The sequence below is a fragment of the Tasmannia lanceolata genome, unplaced genomic scaffold (assembly GCF_043159265.1).
Source record: "Tasmannia lanceolata isolate RefF3 unplaced genomic scaffold, GAP_Taslan_0.1 ptg000013l, whole genome shotgun sequence".
Lineage (NCBI taxonomy): Eukaryota > Viridiplantae > Streptophyta > Magnoliopsida > Canellales > Winteraceae > Tasmannia > Tasmannia lanceolata.
In genome coordinates this window covers 497565-514171 of record NW_027518690.1, presented here as the reverse complement: position 1 = coordinate 514171, position 16607 = coordinate 497565, and the positions used below count along the sequence as shown (strand labels likewise).

Genomic DNA, 16607 nt, shown 5'->3' with positions numbered 1-16607 from the left:
GGATTAGGGTTACACCATTTCCCACCACCACCGTCGCCACCTTCGGCCACCGCTGGCATCGCCATCTCCGGCCACCGCTGTCACCTCCACCACAGACAATGAAACCCCACCCCATGGCTACATCAAACTCACATTTCAAGAAAAAAACATTGATAAAAACAAAAAAAAACCCTAAAATATTAGGGTTTATGTGCAAATCATGATAATGATGTTAATGAAGACAAATAAAACTCCTAAATCGAGGTTTTATGTTGATAAATAAACAAGGGTTTGAATCAAACCCTAATTTTTAGTTTTCAAGTCTGAAAACCCTAATTTTCAGTTGGGGAAGACGAGGGCATTTTGGTCATTTCCACCTCACCGTCTGATCCGTCCTGTTAAAAAAAACCCAATGAAACCACAGGGGGTGTAGTTGTCACGTTTAGAACCACAGGGGTAGAAGTGTATGTGTCAGAAACTAGAGGGGATGTAAATGTAATTTTCCCTTATTTTTATATTCATTTGAAATGATGCATGTTAGAAGCCCTTGCAACAACTCACCCGCATGGGGGCCCCATTGGATCCACATTGTCTGATTGCATTTACAATTAACGGCATTGAAAAATGCAAAATTAAAGGAATGATAAATGCGGATGGGTGACATGATCCAATGGGATGCTCCCTTGCAGCTGGGTTTTTTCAAGGGTACGCTTCAGGTTAAGATTATGACCCCAAAATAACAAGTGTCCAAAACCAGCGACGAGAGCTCCCCAATTGGAAACATCTCAGCAAAGTGCATTAATTATTTCTTTAATTTTACATTTATCGGTGCTCATAAATCCACTTTGATGATGTGGATCCAATGGGGCACCTTGCAGCTGATTTTTTGCTATGGCACCCTTTACTTTAGCTTTCCTTACGTATGTATTGGATGAGTTTTTATATGATGAAGGCCTTATGAGAATTTATATGGTGGCCGACAGTGAAAATTAAAAGGGCAGGATGTCAAAACCCTGCTCCTTTGATTTTTGATCTAAGTGGGAAGTCAAAAAGGTGGTTTGACCCATGGTTTAAAATTTCGGTTTCGGTAACCGTTTCGGACCCACCGAAAACCGAAATTTTGGCGAAATCTGAAATTTCAGTCCGAAATTTGGTAATTTGGTTCAAAAATTTCGGACCGAAATTACAAAAATTACCGAAATTTCGGTCTAAAATTTGGTAAATGGCGAAAAATGAAAATTCGGAAAATTTCGGTTTCGGTCCCCACCGAAATCTGAAATTTCGGATTTCGGTCGAAATTTAAAGCCATGGTTTGACCAAGGGGCAGCACAGTCGGGCATCATATAAAAACTCAGGCCTTATAGCCCATTATTTTTCAAAAAGTACCGTACAGACTATATGGCCTTTCATCATATAAAAACTCCTCTAGGATATCAGATCCCATATATAATATGATACAGATATAGGTCAGAAGGTGAACAAACAAAACAAGTCACCAATCACCATATTTTCTCCAACAACTGGATGATAAATCAACAACCATGATTAAATCCCAATTTCCTTCAACACACCCCCTCTATAAAATCCGACCAGTTTTGCTCTTTATTCAAAAGAGCTTGCAATTTATGCTCATAAAAGTAGTCTCATCCCTTTGATCAGTCTCTCTTAAGGCCTTGCTGTCATATAAACATGTCGTCTCACCGATCCTTTCTCTTAATTTTGCTCGTCACTCTGTCACTGTTCAACAGTGAATTATGTTTTGCCTCACGCTATCTTCTAGACTTTCCTGAACTTCCTAAGCCCACATTGCCTGACATCCCTTCCCTTCCTAAGCTCGAAGTGCCTAAATTGCCTGAAATCCCAACTCTTCCTAAGGACGAAGTGCCCCAATTGCCCGAGACCCATTTGCCTGAAATCCCTACTCTTCCTAAGGTCGAAGTGCCCCAATTGCCCGAAACCCATTTGCCCGAAATCCCTACTCTTCCTAAGGTCGAAGTGCCCCAATTGCCCGAAATCCCTACTCTTCCTAAGGTCGAAGTGCCCCAATTGCCCGAGACTCATTTGCCCGAAATCCCAACTCTTCCCAAGGTTGAAGTGCCCCAATTGCCTGAAATCCCAACTTTTCCCAAGGTCGAAGCGGCCCAATTGCCCGAAATCCCTACTCTTCCTAAGGTCGAAGCGCCAAAATTGCCGGAGACTCATTTGCCAGAAATTCCAACTCTTCCTAAAGTCGAAGTTCCCAAATTGCCAGAAATTCCAACTCTTCCTAAGGTTGAACTGCCTCCATTGCCTGAACTCCATTTACCCACCATTCCTTCCCTTCCAACTACACAACACTTGATATCTAAACCATGAATTCTATATGGTGCAACCTCACTGTTTCAATGTTTAGTTCCCTTGGATAGTATGTAGTAATATTATGACTACCTTTAAAGAGTTTGTGTTGTCTTGTACCTGGCATTCACATCTTTTGGGGGTAAGGGTGTTGGATTCTGCCCATTTGGCCTTGTTTGAATGCATTTATGTTGTTTTGTAATGGGGGTGTGAGGTTTTATTATGTGTAACAGTGTTTTTTTAATTTTCTATATGTTTGTATGTCATGGTTTTCATGTTTTCATTTTGTGATGAATGATTTCCTCCTATTATTTGGTTTGGCCTTTTGACATTAATGTAGGAGATTGATGGGCCTATGTGCGGGCCAATGTTGTTCCTCACTTTTTCAGCTCCTCTCTTTCTCATTCATGGTGATTTTGTCTATCATGTGAGTCTTAATTTGAACTGGAATAAGACCACCAAGGGATGAGAAGTAAAAAAAAAAGGATAATATTTTTTTTTGATGGGTAAGATGGGGTTTAGCGGGGACCCCTACTGATTTATTAGATAAAGAGAAAGATAGTACAATAAAAGCACAAAACCAACCCTAACTCGGAACATGCGAGAGAGAGAGAAAATCAGAAAAACCAAGGCACAGCACATTTGAGCGACAAATGCTAAGCCTAAAAGCTCAACAAGCTCAATACTTGTGAATTACATAATCAGCTGGTTTGGAAGGAGTGTGATGGGCTCTTTGTGAGCGTTTTGCCAAACTTTCTTGCGAACTTCCTGCCATGATTCCTTTGGTTCTTCAACTTCTAGAATCTCTTCTTCACCCGACTTGATTAAGTTCATCCACCCATGACACATTCTTTTTTGGTGATTCTTTGGGAGCTGTTGTATTTGTTTGATCGCTCTTCTTTTCTAAAGATAGGATAATTGGTAGGGGCACTGTTTCTTCCGATGTAACATGGGCGTAAAATAAATTTCTTATGCCCAGTTTTAGTGGAAAAATGGATGTAAAATATGTTGTACGCACATTTACATCGAAAGAAGAGAAAAATGCAATAGAGGTTGTTTTGTGTCAACCCCTATCAACACCCCATCCTATTCTCAGACAGTATAGAGTCTGGACCATTAACATGGTGAGCCTTAATGTGGATAGCTGGTGGTACAAAAACCACTCTATAAGGCAATCTTTGCATCCAATCAGTAGAATTAATATGGTTACAAAAGAAATGTTAGAATACCACAAAGGACAATTTTCCAATTTTTTAAGGGGGGAGAGAGAGAGAGAGTTCTATTTCTTCAATATGGGGCTGATTCCCCTTCCATGTTTAACACCTTTATTTATAAAAATCAAAACGCTTGGAAACTAACCACAACTAAAAGTAGGAGACCCAATCCTATTGAATATAAAAACAAAGTCTTACCAAACTTTGAAATAAACTACCGACTAAAAAAACTCCCTAGTAAAAAAATACTGGGGATTAGAATCCCTTTACTAGTGTCCTATGCCAGTTAACTCCCATTGAACATGTCCTCGAGTTTAGTTCTGGTTATTCTCCATTGAAGAAGGTTGATGTCATACACTTGTAAATCACATAGTGGAGGGCTTGTATCCACACAAGATCTCGTCTTGATAACACTTTTCAAAAACTATGTGACATTGTTTTGAACTTTTTATATTCTTGACGTTGTGAATCCCCCAAAATACCCAGAAAAGCCCAAAAATACCACATATAGTGTAAACTTCTGGCCGCCAGCTTTTTACCTTTGCAAATCCCAATCAATAAACAAGAAGTTAGGCTCTGTTCACTTGCCTTTTTGAGAAAGGAAAGGAGAAGAAAGTAAGCCAAATTTTTCCGTGATCGGACATGATTTGACATTTTCCGCCGTTCACTTGTTTTTTCGGGAAAGCATAATTACACAGGTGGAAAATATAAATAATGACGTGGAAAATGAACTTTCTTGCACTTTCCCTCTAAATTTTCTCACCAGAAGAGTGAGAAAATCACTTTCCTGAGAAAACCACTTTGCCTGCATACTTTTTTTTTCTTTCTCGGCCAAGTGTACAACAGAATTTTCTCACAATTTCTTTTCCTTTCTTTTCCAGTTTTCCACGTCAGATTCTTTTCCTTTCGTTTCTTTTTCTGCTGCTAGAAAACAAGTGATCAGAGCCTAGCTAACCCTTTGATTTGTGACTCCATTCATTTTTGGAAGATACAATAATGAAAACTCCACAAAATCGAAGGGGTTAGGATCATCCTATGAACCTTAGTTTTTGGGGAACACCCTATCTACTGTAGCCGGTAGGGCCATCCCGAAGTTCATCTATGGTCCAGGCAGACGAACGGTCTGGATCATCCACAAGGTGGCCCACTCTATTTCTACTCGATAAGATATATATTCTCCCCCTTTTCTTCCCTGACTCACAATTTCACAAATACACTCGAGCCAGTGCCCCGAAGAAGAAAAGGGGGCAAATACATCACTTCCCTTCTACTTTTTGCAAGCGAAAACCCGCGAACGCCCTCCTTAAAATTTCACCATCTCATTCCGTTTCTCGAAACCCTAAACATTCCGATTTCATTCATTCAAACCCTCTTTGTGGATGCTCTGAACCCTAATCTATGCTTCCTTCATCGATTCCACGTCCGATTCGATTGGCTTTTGAAATCTTCTAATGCACCATTTTCTTCTCGGTGGATTTCGAGCAGTTCTTTCTCCATTCCAGTTCTGAAATTTCAAATTCTTAGTTGTTTTCTCTGCTTCAAATGGAGGATCCGATCTCCGAAAAAGACAGTTCTTCGAGATGTCTCGATTCGAATTCTCCGAAATCAGAAACCCTAACCCTAGGCCGGAGAGAAAAGAGGAAAGTTTTGAAGAAGATGAAGAGGAAGAATATAAGAAAAGAGATTGCTTTGAAGGAATTAGAGGAGGAAGAAGCTCGATTGAACGATCCGGAAGAACAGATCAGGATCCGATTAAAGGAGAAGGAAGAAGCTGAGATCATGGCAAGAGAGAAGAAAGAGTTCGAAGAGCGCGAGACGTTGTGGATTGAAGCTGCCGAGAAGAGGAAGGCCGAGGAAGAAGCACAACAGAAGCTTCTAGAAGAATCTCAGAGAGCAGAGGTTTTTTTTTTTTTTTTTTTAAACTATTTTGATTGCTTTTTTTAGTTGCTATTTAATTTAATTTCTCTTGCTTTAGTATACCGTTTGATACAATAGTCTACGACTTGATCAAACAGATTTTTTTAAACTATTTTGCTTGAAATTAGTTGCTATTTGATTCAATTTCGCTTGATTTAGTATACTGTTGGATACAGAGTTCCTTTTGTGCGGTTTTTATTGTAGTTTGAGTGTTTTTCAAGACGTGATCAAACTGAATTTGGAAAACTATACGGTTGATTTTGGAATGTCATTAATTTTCAAGCATTGTCTATCACATTAATTTACTATAAGGCGGAAGCTTCTAGAAGAATCACAGAGAGCACATGTATTTTTAAACTATTTTGCTTGATTTTTGTTAGTTGCTATTTGATTCAATTTCTCTTGCTTTAGTATACCATTAGATACTGATTTCCTTTTATGTAATTTTCATCATGGTCTGAGTGTGTTTCACGACATGATCAAGAGCATTTTTTAAATTATTTTTATTGATTTTTGTAGTTGTTATTTGATTCGATCTCTCTTGCTTTATTATACCATTGGATACATAGTTCCTTTTGGGCTATTTTCATCGTAGTCTGAGTTTGTCTCACAACTTGATCAAGCACATTTTTTAAAACTATTTTGCTTGATTATTTTTAGTTCCTATTTGATTAAATTTCTCTTGCTTTAGTCTACCATTGGATAGTGAGCTCCTTTTGGGCGATTTTTATCGTAGTCTGAGTGTGTTTCACGACTTGATGAAGCTGAATTTGGAAAAACTATGAGGTTGATTTCTTAATGGCATGAGTTTCCGAAAATTGTTTTTCAGATTATTTTACTATTTCATGTTGCTGTTACATTTCTTCTTTCATTTCGCGGTATCTTTAATCTATTTTGCTTCATTTTTTAATTCTATTTGATTTTATTTCTGTTGCTTTATTAAACCGTTGGTTAAAGAGTTCCTTTTGGGCAATAGTTATGGTATTCTGAGTGTGTTTCAAGACTCAATCAAACTGAATTTAGGAAACTGTGAGGTTGATTTCGGAATGGCATGAGTTTCGAACATTGTTTTTCACATTAGTTTACTATTTCACTTTACTATTGAAAGATTATGAAAATATGGAGAAAACTCAATGCAACCTTGGCTGCATTTGCATTATATTTATAAAGGGTTTTACAAGTAGTTTACATGAAAAACATATGCTTAACTTGCCTATAACTACTTGTGTTTGGAATTCAAAATACATAACTAAAGCAACTTCCCAATCTACCACTATAATGATCCAACGGACGGTCAGATCTTTTCATAGCTGATCTAATACATTCTAACATGCACCTTCACATGAATGTGGATTGGAATTTATTTTATTTTATTTTATTTATTTATTTATTTTTGTTGTTTGGAAATTGTTATACTCTTGATTACAATAAAATATCCCCCCAAAATGTAATTGAATCCACCAATTGATTTCGGAATGGCACGAGTTTTTTAACATTTAGTTTCACGCTAATTTACTATTTCACATCGCTATTACATATTTCTGGTTTATATTTTGCCTTATTTATGTGGGCCAAGTTCTGGCGACATTCATTTTTTAAAACAAGCTTAGCAGAAGGGCAGATGTTAGAAATTTTTGGTTGAATCCCAGAAATAATCCACCTTGTCTCACATGATTGTATTGTAGAAATCCCATTGAACAAAAAGGGACAAACCCTATACAAATAATTTCTTAATTCACAATTATTTGCTATCTGATCAAGCATATTTTTTCTTATATAATCTTTCAATACTATTTTTTGCTTGCTTATCAGAAGAAAGCACTTTCTTTTTTATGATAACAGTCTGCTGGTGATTGTTTACATTTATTCGTCTCTTCTAGCAGATGGAGCAAGAGAATGAGATGAATGAAGATGATAGCTGGGAATATGTAGAAGATGGGCCTGCGGAAATCATCTGGCAAGGAAATGAAATAATTGTCAAGAAGAAAAGGGTCAGAGTTGCTAAGAAAACTGCTGATCAACAACTGGCCATAGAGGTATTATATATAACTTCAAATTAAGTTATTTTATAGCTGTGAACATGTGTCACTCTTTAGATCGTACGAGAAATCTACAAAGTGCTTTGTGGACTGTAAGACTCTCTGTTAATGTCTCTAAATGTTTCAGGATGCTGACAGACCTACATCAAATCCTCTTCCTCCACAATCTATGTCTTTTGCTGCCCACAAATCTGTATCTTCTGTTTCGGCACAACAAGTGTTTGAAACTGTCGCTCAGGAAATTCCAAATTTTGGAACTGAACAAGTACTCCCTTTTGGAAACTCTTTCTTTTTTTTTTTATCTAGTTTTGTATGTCCAGAAATTTCATCAGATCTTATTTTGTATCTGATATTTTTCTCGGGTATTTTTTGCTTATCTTCTCTTCAATTTACTTGGTAGGATAAAGCCCATTGTCCTTTCCACATTAAAACTGGGGCCTGCCGTTTTGGATCGCGTTGTAGCAGAGTTCATTTTTATCCTGATAAATCCTGCACATTACTTATCAAGAACATGTACAATGGCCCGGGCCTCGCTTGGGAGCAGGATGAGGGGCTTGAGGTCTGTAAGATATTGCTTTCATGTGGCTGATGCCGTATCCTGATGATCAATTTTTGCTATCTTCTATTCGTTTTTTATCTTAAACTGTTTTTAGAAAATTATTTTTGTTTTTCAGAAATATCAGCTAGAGAACAGATAGAAACAAACAAGTCAAATACTCTTTTGGAGCATTCAGTAGAGAATTAAAATATTCATTTGGAACACATTGAAACAACACTAATAATTAGACTTTGTTCAGAGTAGTAAGTTGTTTCTTGTTGTTATATCCAATGATTTGAAACATGGAAATGGCTTGGAGGTTGCCCATACGCCTTAGCGGGTCAACTTTGGTGAGTTGAACGAGTCGATCAAAATATATAAAAAGCTAATTAAAAAAATACAGAAAAAGTCTGACTATGAATTGAACTCATCCGTTAGCTGGTGGGTGTGGGTCACTATTACATGTAATGGTTGGACTAGACCTAGCAGACAATGTATAATTAATTTTTGGGTTTTTGTAGTCATGAGACTGTTTTTCATAAGTCCATCGATTTCCATAGATGTGTTAAATTAAATGAAGGGTGTGGACTATCTCTTCACACTTATGGATGAGGTGGTTGATAAAATTGGAGAGGCAAATTTAGTCCAAGTTATAACAAATAATGAAATATTTTATAAACCTGAAGGGGAAAACTTGTTGGATAGGAGACATAATCTATGTTGATCTCCATGTAGTTCCTAATTTCTTAATGTCCTAATGTCTAGAGTTAATATTAGAAGGCCTTGGGAAGAAGTAATCGACTCAAAAGTCACTTGGGATGAGTAGAAAAGAAAGACTTTCATTTACAATTCTCCATGTACGGTGAATCTAATGAACATGTTCATTATTGGTACATAATTGTCATGGCCTGACATCAAAAGTTTTGCCACCAATAACATAGCTTTGGAAAGCCTTCTTAGGCGCAATACTGAGGTTGATGTTTGTATGTAACAAATGCAACGCAAGATATAGTGCATGCAAAATTTGGCCTTCACCCCTTGTGGTTACTGACATTTGGAAGAGACCAAAGAGCTGGTAAAAGTATTTTTCCCTGTGTTGAGAATGGTAGATGGTGATGAAAATCCAAACATGTGCTATATTTATGTGACAATGGATATGTTAACTACACGTAATACAATGTTCCATGAATCAGGCATAAGACTATTACAATATTCTTTGTAATAGCTTGTTATATATTGAATCCCTTAATAATTTCTTCTGTTACCTATATATTGTTTTAATCCTGCAATCTCTTGATTGAATATTTTTTGTATGTCATAAATTCTGCATAAACTTTGTGGGTGTTGTCTTTTCTTGTTGCATAATCTTTTATACGAAAGCCTGCATGATTGTAGGTTTTTTCTATCACAAAGGTTTTCTGCTGTTCTTGACTTTATCTACATCAGAAATTCATCTCAAGGTTCACTTTGGTGGAGATTCAAGATTTTTGGCCTTGGTTGAAGACGGGGATTAAACTTTTATAGCAGTTCTGTATCCTATGCTACCTTTACCATGTAGCTTGTGAGTGGGTTATCCTTGGGCTTCCAAATATTCAATTGACGTTCTTCAGAGTTTATCTAAACCTACATGCTAGTTAAAGGTTGATTTGTTTGAAATCTTTTATACTTATCTTTGTTTATTACTTTCTTGTGATAACGACTTTAGACCTTCGCTGTTATGTCGTGTTGAGTGTGTTCTAGAGGTTTATTTTTCCTGTTTAGACTTCTGATGGCTTCTTTCATGTATCACTTTTAGCTTATTAGTTTCAGCTCCTTAACAATTAGTAGGTTTTGGCTACTTTCTGTATGGGGTGCTGTTCGAGGTCGTCTGCCAGTGTGGGCTATTAATTCCGATGGTTTGACTCTCAGGAAGAAGTACCCGAACATAACATATTGTATTCTACTTCTTGGCATGCAATTTTTGTTTCATTGCAGCAATTTTATTGGTGAGGTGTAGCATATACATTAATCAACCCATGGAATCATGTTAAATTATTAAATATGTACAATCAGCCATTTTCTTGGCCTTATGACACCTAGCAGTGATTTCCAAGGTTGGCATTTTGTCTAGCATGATGATTTATATTTAGGATAGTGACTGATCTATCAATAATTAGTAGGAAAACCTAATTTACAGACCCGTAAATTTTGTTGCATCTATTTGGGGCTGACTTACTTTCTTGGTTCATGCATTTTTCAGTATACAGATGAAGAGGTTGAATGTTGTTACGAAGAATTCTATGAAGATGTCCATACAGAGTTCGTGAAGTTTGGGGAAATTGTTAATTTCAAGGTTGCTCAGTGCCACCAACTCTTACCTGTCTTTTTGTTGAACAAAACGAACTCTTGCTACTTCCTACTTTCGACTGTAAAAATTACCATTCACAAAAAAAAAGAAAAAAAAGAAAAGAAAAGCTGAAAAAACTCATGTTTTTTTTCCTGTTTAATTGTAATATTATCTCTAAAGCGAATGGGCAATTGGGCAGACTCTGTTTGTCTTTCAAATCACAGAATACTTGAAAACCCATTGTATCCAACATTCCTTTAATCATTGATAAATTTATGAAAGTGTTTGTGCCCCGAAAAGCAGTTGGTTATAAGTTGCTAGTGTTGAATTTTCCATTAGCCTAGTTGTTTGATGTATTTCTTCTGTACTAACTTTCAGTTACCTGGTTGGCTGGTTGCCATTTAATGATCACACGATTTAATTCCTTCCTTTGATAGCCATCCAACTTGTAACATATGAGTGCATCCTAGGGATTTAAATGGGATGATTGTATTCAGTGGTTTTCCTATATTTTTATGACTTGAAGAAGTACCTGAAAAGATGAAGTACTTACCAAGTTTTCACTTGATCAGGGCTCGGGCCCTCTTCCAGGTCCAAGTCAAGTTTATATCTGTTAAACCTTGAAAATTCTGACAAAGGAAAAAATGTGAAATTTTCTTGATTTGACCTTTCTATTTAGAATTTTTGAGCACATATACAGATTTCCTTTAGTGGGAAGATGGTTAGTTCCCATTTCATAGTTTATGAATCTGATTTTTCTGTTCAGGTGTGTAAAAATGGCTCATTTCATCTGCGTGGAAATGTGTACGTGCACTACAAGTCCCTAGAATCAGCTGTACTTGCTTATAATTCTATAAATGGCCGCTATTTTGCTGGTAGACAGGTAGATAATTTCTTCTCCATCTAGCTAATGTTTTTCCTTGTTTTGTTGCATGGACACTTCATTTTGAGTCGTTAATCACATGGAATAGAAATTGATCGCTTGTATCATTATGCTACTTTTCAGTTCAATTTTATTATTATTATTTTTTTTGAATGGTGGGTTCAATTTTTTTATCCTCTTGTGGTGGTAGAAATACACATCTTTATAATCTCAACAGGAATAAACATAGTATATGGGGGCTTCCTTTTTAATTATTTTCTTGCTAAATGAATGATACTAATATACATTGGAGGGCTATTTGGTTTCAAGAGGGTGACAAGAATACGTCTTTCTTTCATATGATGGCTGATGTGATGCAATCCATCAATTCATTACGGCACAATGAAAGAATGTTGCAAGATAGTGAGATAAAAAGTGCTGTTACTGATTTTACTTTCATGGCCTATATTCCAAAGTAAAACCATGAGATCAAAACTGGAAGGCTTGAACTTCAGATCTCTTTCATCCAAATGAAAGGAATGGATGGAAAGGGAGTTTGAAAAAGATGAAATAAAGTTAAAAGGTTTTTTCAATGAAGAGAGATAAAGCACCGAGATGAAATGGCTTTCCGATGGTGTTTTATTGCCATTTGGGAAGATATTAAAGGTGATTTACCTGAGGTTTTCAAGGAATTTCATGAGAGGTAAGATCAGAAAGGGGGGTCGAACTCAATCTTCATCGCTCTCATCACGAAGAAAGCAAGAGCTATAGAGATTAAAGATTTCCACCTCGTTAGCCTTATACATAGTCTTTTATAAAATCTTAACCAACAAATTCTTGATAGATTGCTAATCACAAATGAATGTCTAGATTCCAAAAAAAGGGGAAGGCACACTAGCATTGGGTGCAAAATCGACATGGAAAAGGCAAACACACCAGAATAAACAATTGAATTACCCTCTTGTTTGTTTATCTGTTTCCCTAAACCATTCTCTCAGATCTTAAACACTGTCTTGCGTATAAGATGTAAAATCTTTTTCTCATTAAGTAATGAAACTTTAAATTCCTTTATTACGGCCATCATATCTCAGTCACCATTGTTCTAATTTTAGTTTTGCTAACATACAGATAACATGTGAGTTCGTTGGTGTAACAAGATGGAAAGTGGCCATATGTGGGGAATACATGAAGTCAAGGTTTAAGGTATTATAACTGCCTACCTTCCTTTAGTGGAACGTCTATGTTATTTGTTATTTTCAACTTTTTCTTGGCTTTTGGTATTTTCTCCCATGATTCTCCAAAGTCTTGGTGAATAGCCCATACTTTATGCGCTTATTTGTATTTTAAAGTGTCAGACCAATACAACACCCCCCATGGCAATCGATAGTTTTGAAAGTGAGTCTCTTTCATGAAAAATTGACAACATGGTGATGCAGATTGTAGGCCCAATAAGTGGCATATTTGCTCATTCGGACTTCTAGGAATATATTTCCATGTTATTTAGTTTCTAGGATTTTTAGTTCCATGGTATTTAGTTTTAGGGTTTTTATTTTCCATGTTATTTAGAGTTAGGGCATTGTCCATGGAATTTTATTTCAATGGCCTATATATAGGCTTCATGTATTAGAGATTTTAGTTTTTGGATGATTAAAGATTGATTGATTTCTCCCCTCTACAGATTTCTTCTTCCTCTTTCTCCTATTCTTCTCTTCTCTTCTTTTCTCCTCTTTTCTACTTCACATGGTCTGTGCATTCATGCTAGTTTGGTTTTGTGTTAAAATGCATTTTGTATGTATTATTCTATTTGCTTGGAATGGATGTAGCTTTTGGTTATCTATCTTTTTTCAAATTTTGGTTGTTTTTTCTCCCAATGATCTTACTTTGCTGTGGCATTTTTTTAACAGACTTGCTCTCATGGGACTGCCTGCAACTTCATCCACTGCTTTCGTAACCCTGGTGGAGATTATGAGTGGGCTGATTGGGATAATCCACCCCCTAAATACTGGGTGAAGAAGATGGCATTTTTGTTTGGCCCTTCAGATGAACCGGAATACAACAAGCACACGGTGCTGGAAAATCAGGAGCTTCCAAGGAATAATAGCAGGAAGAGAAAAGCAAACAGTGGCAGGTATGGCTTTAACACATCACTTCGTGATAATTTGATAAAACCTTAAAGAAATTATAACATGATCCACACCAGTTGACAGCGGTTAGTTGCAACCGGAAGCCTTAAAGAGGAGTGCAAGATTGCAAGAGGCTAAAAACACGAGACATTGAAGCATAGTTTTAATAGTCCCCCTCGTCATTGTGGACTCCCCCGAGTCAACGCCCTTTTACCTTGGCGGTGTTCCGTGTTTTGCCATATAGAGTTGATAAAAACTCATTTTACTCTCCCGAATTATGCCGCATCAACAGAGTACTCAGCCGTGTTAACCGAGTACTCGACCACATTGCACCGAGTCAACTAGGATTTTCTTCGGCCACATTCTGACCCGTATCCGCATTTTGAAACACTGCATTGAAGTGCATAATTGACACTTGTGAAAAGTATAAAAATCTTATTTTCTAAAATCCTAACTCTTTTGCTTGATTTGAAGAAGGCATTGTTTCCATATAATCATTTAGTTCTCCACCTTGGATCATTTTGATTTCTTTCCACATGAAAGCTTGTCTTGATTGTTTTTTTTACCAAGGCAACTCTACATCTCATAATGTAAGTCTTGGTCTTATTTAATCCGTGTAGAGGGTGATCTAACACTTACCATGCTCCTAGCTACTTTCCCTTGCATAATTCCAGATGTGGATATGGCAGGTATCACTCTAGAAGATCTGGATATGGCGATAAGGATAGCCAAAATAGTGCTTCTGGTGGGGATGTCTCTGATGAAAGTGGCGCTCAACATAGTAATCGATCGAGCAGGAGCCACTACTCGAGCAAGAGAAAGACAATAGTCTCTCCTGATGATCATGAACTATCCAAAGAGAAAATTATTTTTAATGATCATAAACACAATGGAAAGTACAGAGCCCGTGGTCATGATTCTGGGAAAGACTATTATGATGAAAACAGGGACCAACACAGTAGTCGTTCAAGAAGATTGGCTAGCCGGAAGGAGTGGGATTTTCCAGACGAGTGTGTTCAATCTGAAGAGAACAATAATTCCGAAGGTCATCAATCCCGCAAAAACTATAGAGCCCATGATCATGATTCAGACAGAAAATACTCCGAAAATAGAAACAGATATCGTAGTTCTTCAAGGGTGCACTCAAGTAGCCGGAGAAAGAAGGTGAATTCTCCCAGTGAGAATGAAAAACACGAAGAGAAATCTGATAGCCACAATCACAAAGGGGAAAGGGAGAAAATATACAATGATTGTGATTCCACTGGAGTCTACTCTGATGAAAGTGGAGACCAATATAGTAGCAGGTTGAGCAGGAGGGTGATATCAAGTTGTTTGAAAACAGAAACAAGCTGCCCTGGTGAGCCCAAAAGATCCATGGATAATGAACTTGATAATCATGAACGATATACTGGGGGATATAGGTTGTCCGATTGTGATCCAAGTGGAGATTATTCGGACAAAACCAGAGTTCGACACATTAATTATTCGAGCAAAAGGGCTCCCATTAGTAGTCAGAAAAAGGAGACACATTATTCTATTGAACCAAACAGCAAGTTATGCGAATCCCATTATTACAAACAAGACAACAACAAAATTGAGTCCAGAAAACGGTGGACTGACAATGAGAGTTTTTCCTCTGGCGATTCTTATGGTGGCCGTGATAGGAGAGAATCAGATTCAAGATGGGAAGGAGCTTGTGATCAGTCACCACACATGCCAAGTTTTAAAGCACTAAGACAGATTACCTCTGAAGAATCTAACAACCCAATCAATAGTTCAAAGGATACCCATAATGAGCATAGTGGCCGCAAAAGGGAAAGGCATCATAAGAAAAATGAAGAGTATGAGAAGAACATGGAGGATGAAACTGGTGATTGTGATAATAAGAATCAGAAATCAGTGAAGAAGGTATCTAGAAAGCGATTGAGAATCTGATCACTTTCCAATATTCTTTCAGGCCGAGGACATGGAGGATAAAACTGGAGAATCTCCATAGAAGCTATGACTCTAGAGGATTAAAGCTTGTAAGTATTGTTTTGTCCAACAGCACGTCTGTTTCTAATCTTTTTAAACTTCGTAGTTATCTGAAAATGTTTTTCCTTTGTACAGAACACACTTATCAAAATATCCCCATTATACTGGTTTTATTACTGTTGAATGATCCAAAATGTTTTTTCTTGTACAGGCTTGTTATGGATGGGCGATGCTTCAAAATACACTCCCGGATGATTCTAACCCTCTGATTTGTAGCTGTGAATGTTGACGGTTGATTATTTTTTTTTCCCCTCTGTCCAATTGGCTACACATCTGAGGGTTAGAACTGTCCAACGGGTGCTGATTTTGATGCATGGGCCCATGGCAAGGCCTGACAGATAAACGGTTTGAATCCCTCTGGTCTGTAGCTGTTTATGTTGACCTTTGATTCTTTGTTTTCTCACAGCCCATTTAATGGCTACACATGGACCTTTTATCGTATATTATTTAAGGGATTTGCTAGGAAATATCGCCTAAAGCCATTTCCCAGCTCGTTTTCGCAGGATACAACCACCACCTCGGTTGAATTAAATAATAAGACAAAATCTGCTAAAAAGTGGGCCTGCCTGGCTATCGTCTCCCTGCAAAAGTGTGCCTCAAACGGCTTTCCGCGAAATTTCCTAGGAGTTTTATTATCAAGAGGCACAATGCATATGGCCCATTCATAGTGAGGCTCATTGTGGGCCACATCCTATGAACACCCTCAATTACCTAAACATACATACTGTATGAGGATGCCTTCTTGAAACATTCAAGAATAAAAGCACTATTTTTAGTGGCATTATTCTCAGCCCTTAACAAAAAAAGTGAAAGGGCTGATTTTGAGTTGAGGCACTTGTTCGTGAGGGAGGTGAAACTGGTATAGGTCCCCATCCACATTATAGAAGCCCAAACACCTTCAAATTATAGATTATCTCTATCACTCTTGTTAGGCCTAAAATTGGCCAATCCGGAGTCGTTGCTCCGGACGGGCCCTTCGACACTCAAGTCAGTATGAGCAGAAGTGCAGAGCCAAAAATTTAGGAGTGGTAGCTTAAGAAGTTATTACCCCTTACTTTGAGCCTTAAGAGGCCTTTTATAGAGAGAGGCCTGGGGTGGTTGAATTACCTATCCCAGGACAGGTGTCGGCAACTCATTAGTTGTTATTTTTCATAACCCATCAGTTACACCCCAGTTCTCCAAGTCATTGTGATGATTTTGGGAAGTATGAGGCCGTGCTCTGGAGCGGCTGGAAAAATGAA

The 16607-nt window shown here is 37.4% G+C and overlaps 1 protein-coding gene across 3 annotated transcripts; it reads left to right on the top strand.

Annotated features, from left to right (window-relative positions):
- The first annotated feature begins 4718 nt into the window (after positions 1 to 4718).
- LOC143889396 (Zinc finger C-x8-C-x5-C-x3-H type family protein) lies at positions 4719 to 15804 on the top strand. 3 transcript variants are annotated; one of them, XR_013254830.1, is made up of 10 exons: positions 4719 to 5426; positions 7325 to 7480; positions 7611 to 7748; positions 7884 to 8042; positions 10261 to 10353; positions 11114 to 11230; positions 12338 to 12412; positions 13114 to 13337; positions 14022 to 15356; positions 15518 to 15804. XR_013254830.1 is itself a non-coding variant. In XM_077393577.1 (9 exons), the coding sequence occupies exons 1-9, from the start codon at positions 5070 to 5072 to the stop codon at positions 15265 to 15267; spliced, it is 2562 nt and encodes an 853-aa protein (XP_077249692.1). In that variant the 5' UTR covers positions 4719 to 5069; the 3' UTR covers positions 15268 to 15483. The 3 variants fall into 3 exon arrangements, 2 of the variants coding, with proteins under 2 accessions (XP_077249692.1, XP_077249691.1); XM_077393577.1 differs by lacking the exon at positions 15518 to 15804 and having other exon boundaries at positions 7328 to 7480; positions 14022 to 15483; XM_077393576.1 differs by lacking the exon at positions 15518 to 15804 and having other exon boundaries at positions 14022 to 15483.
- The last annotated feature ends 803 nt before the right edge of the window (positions 15805 to 16607 follow it).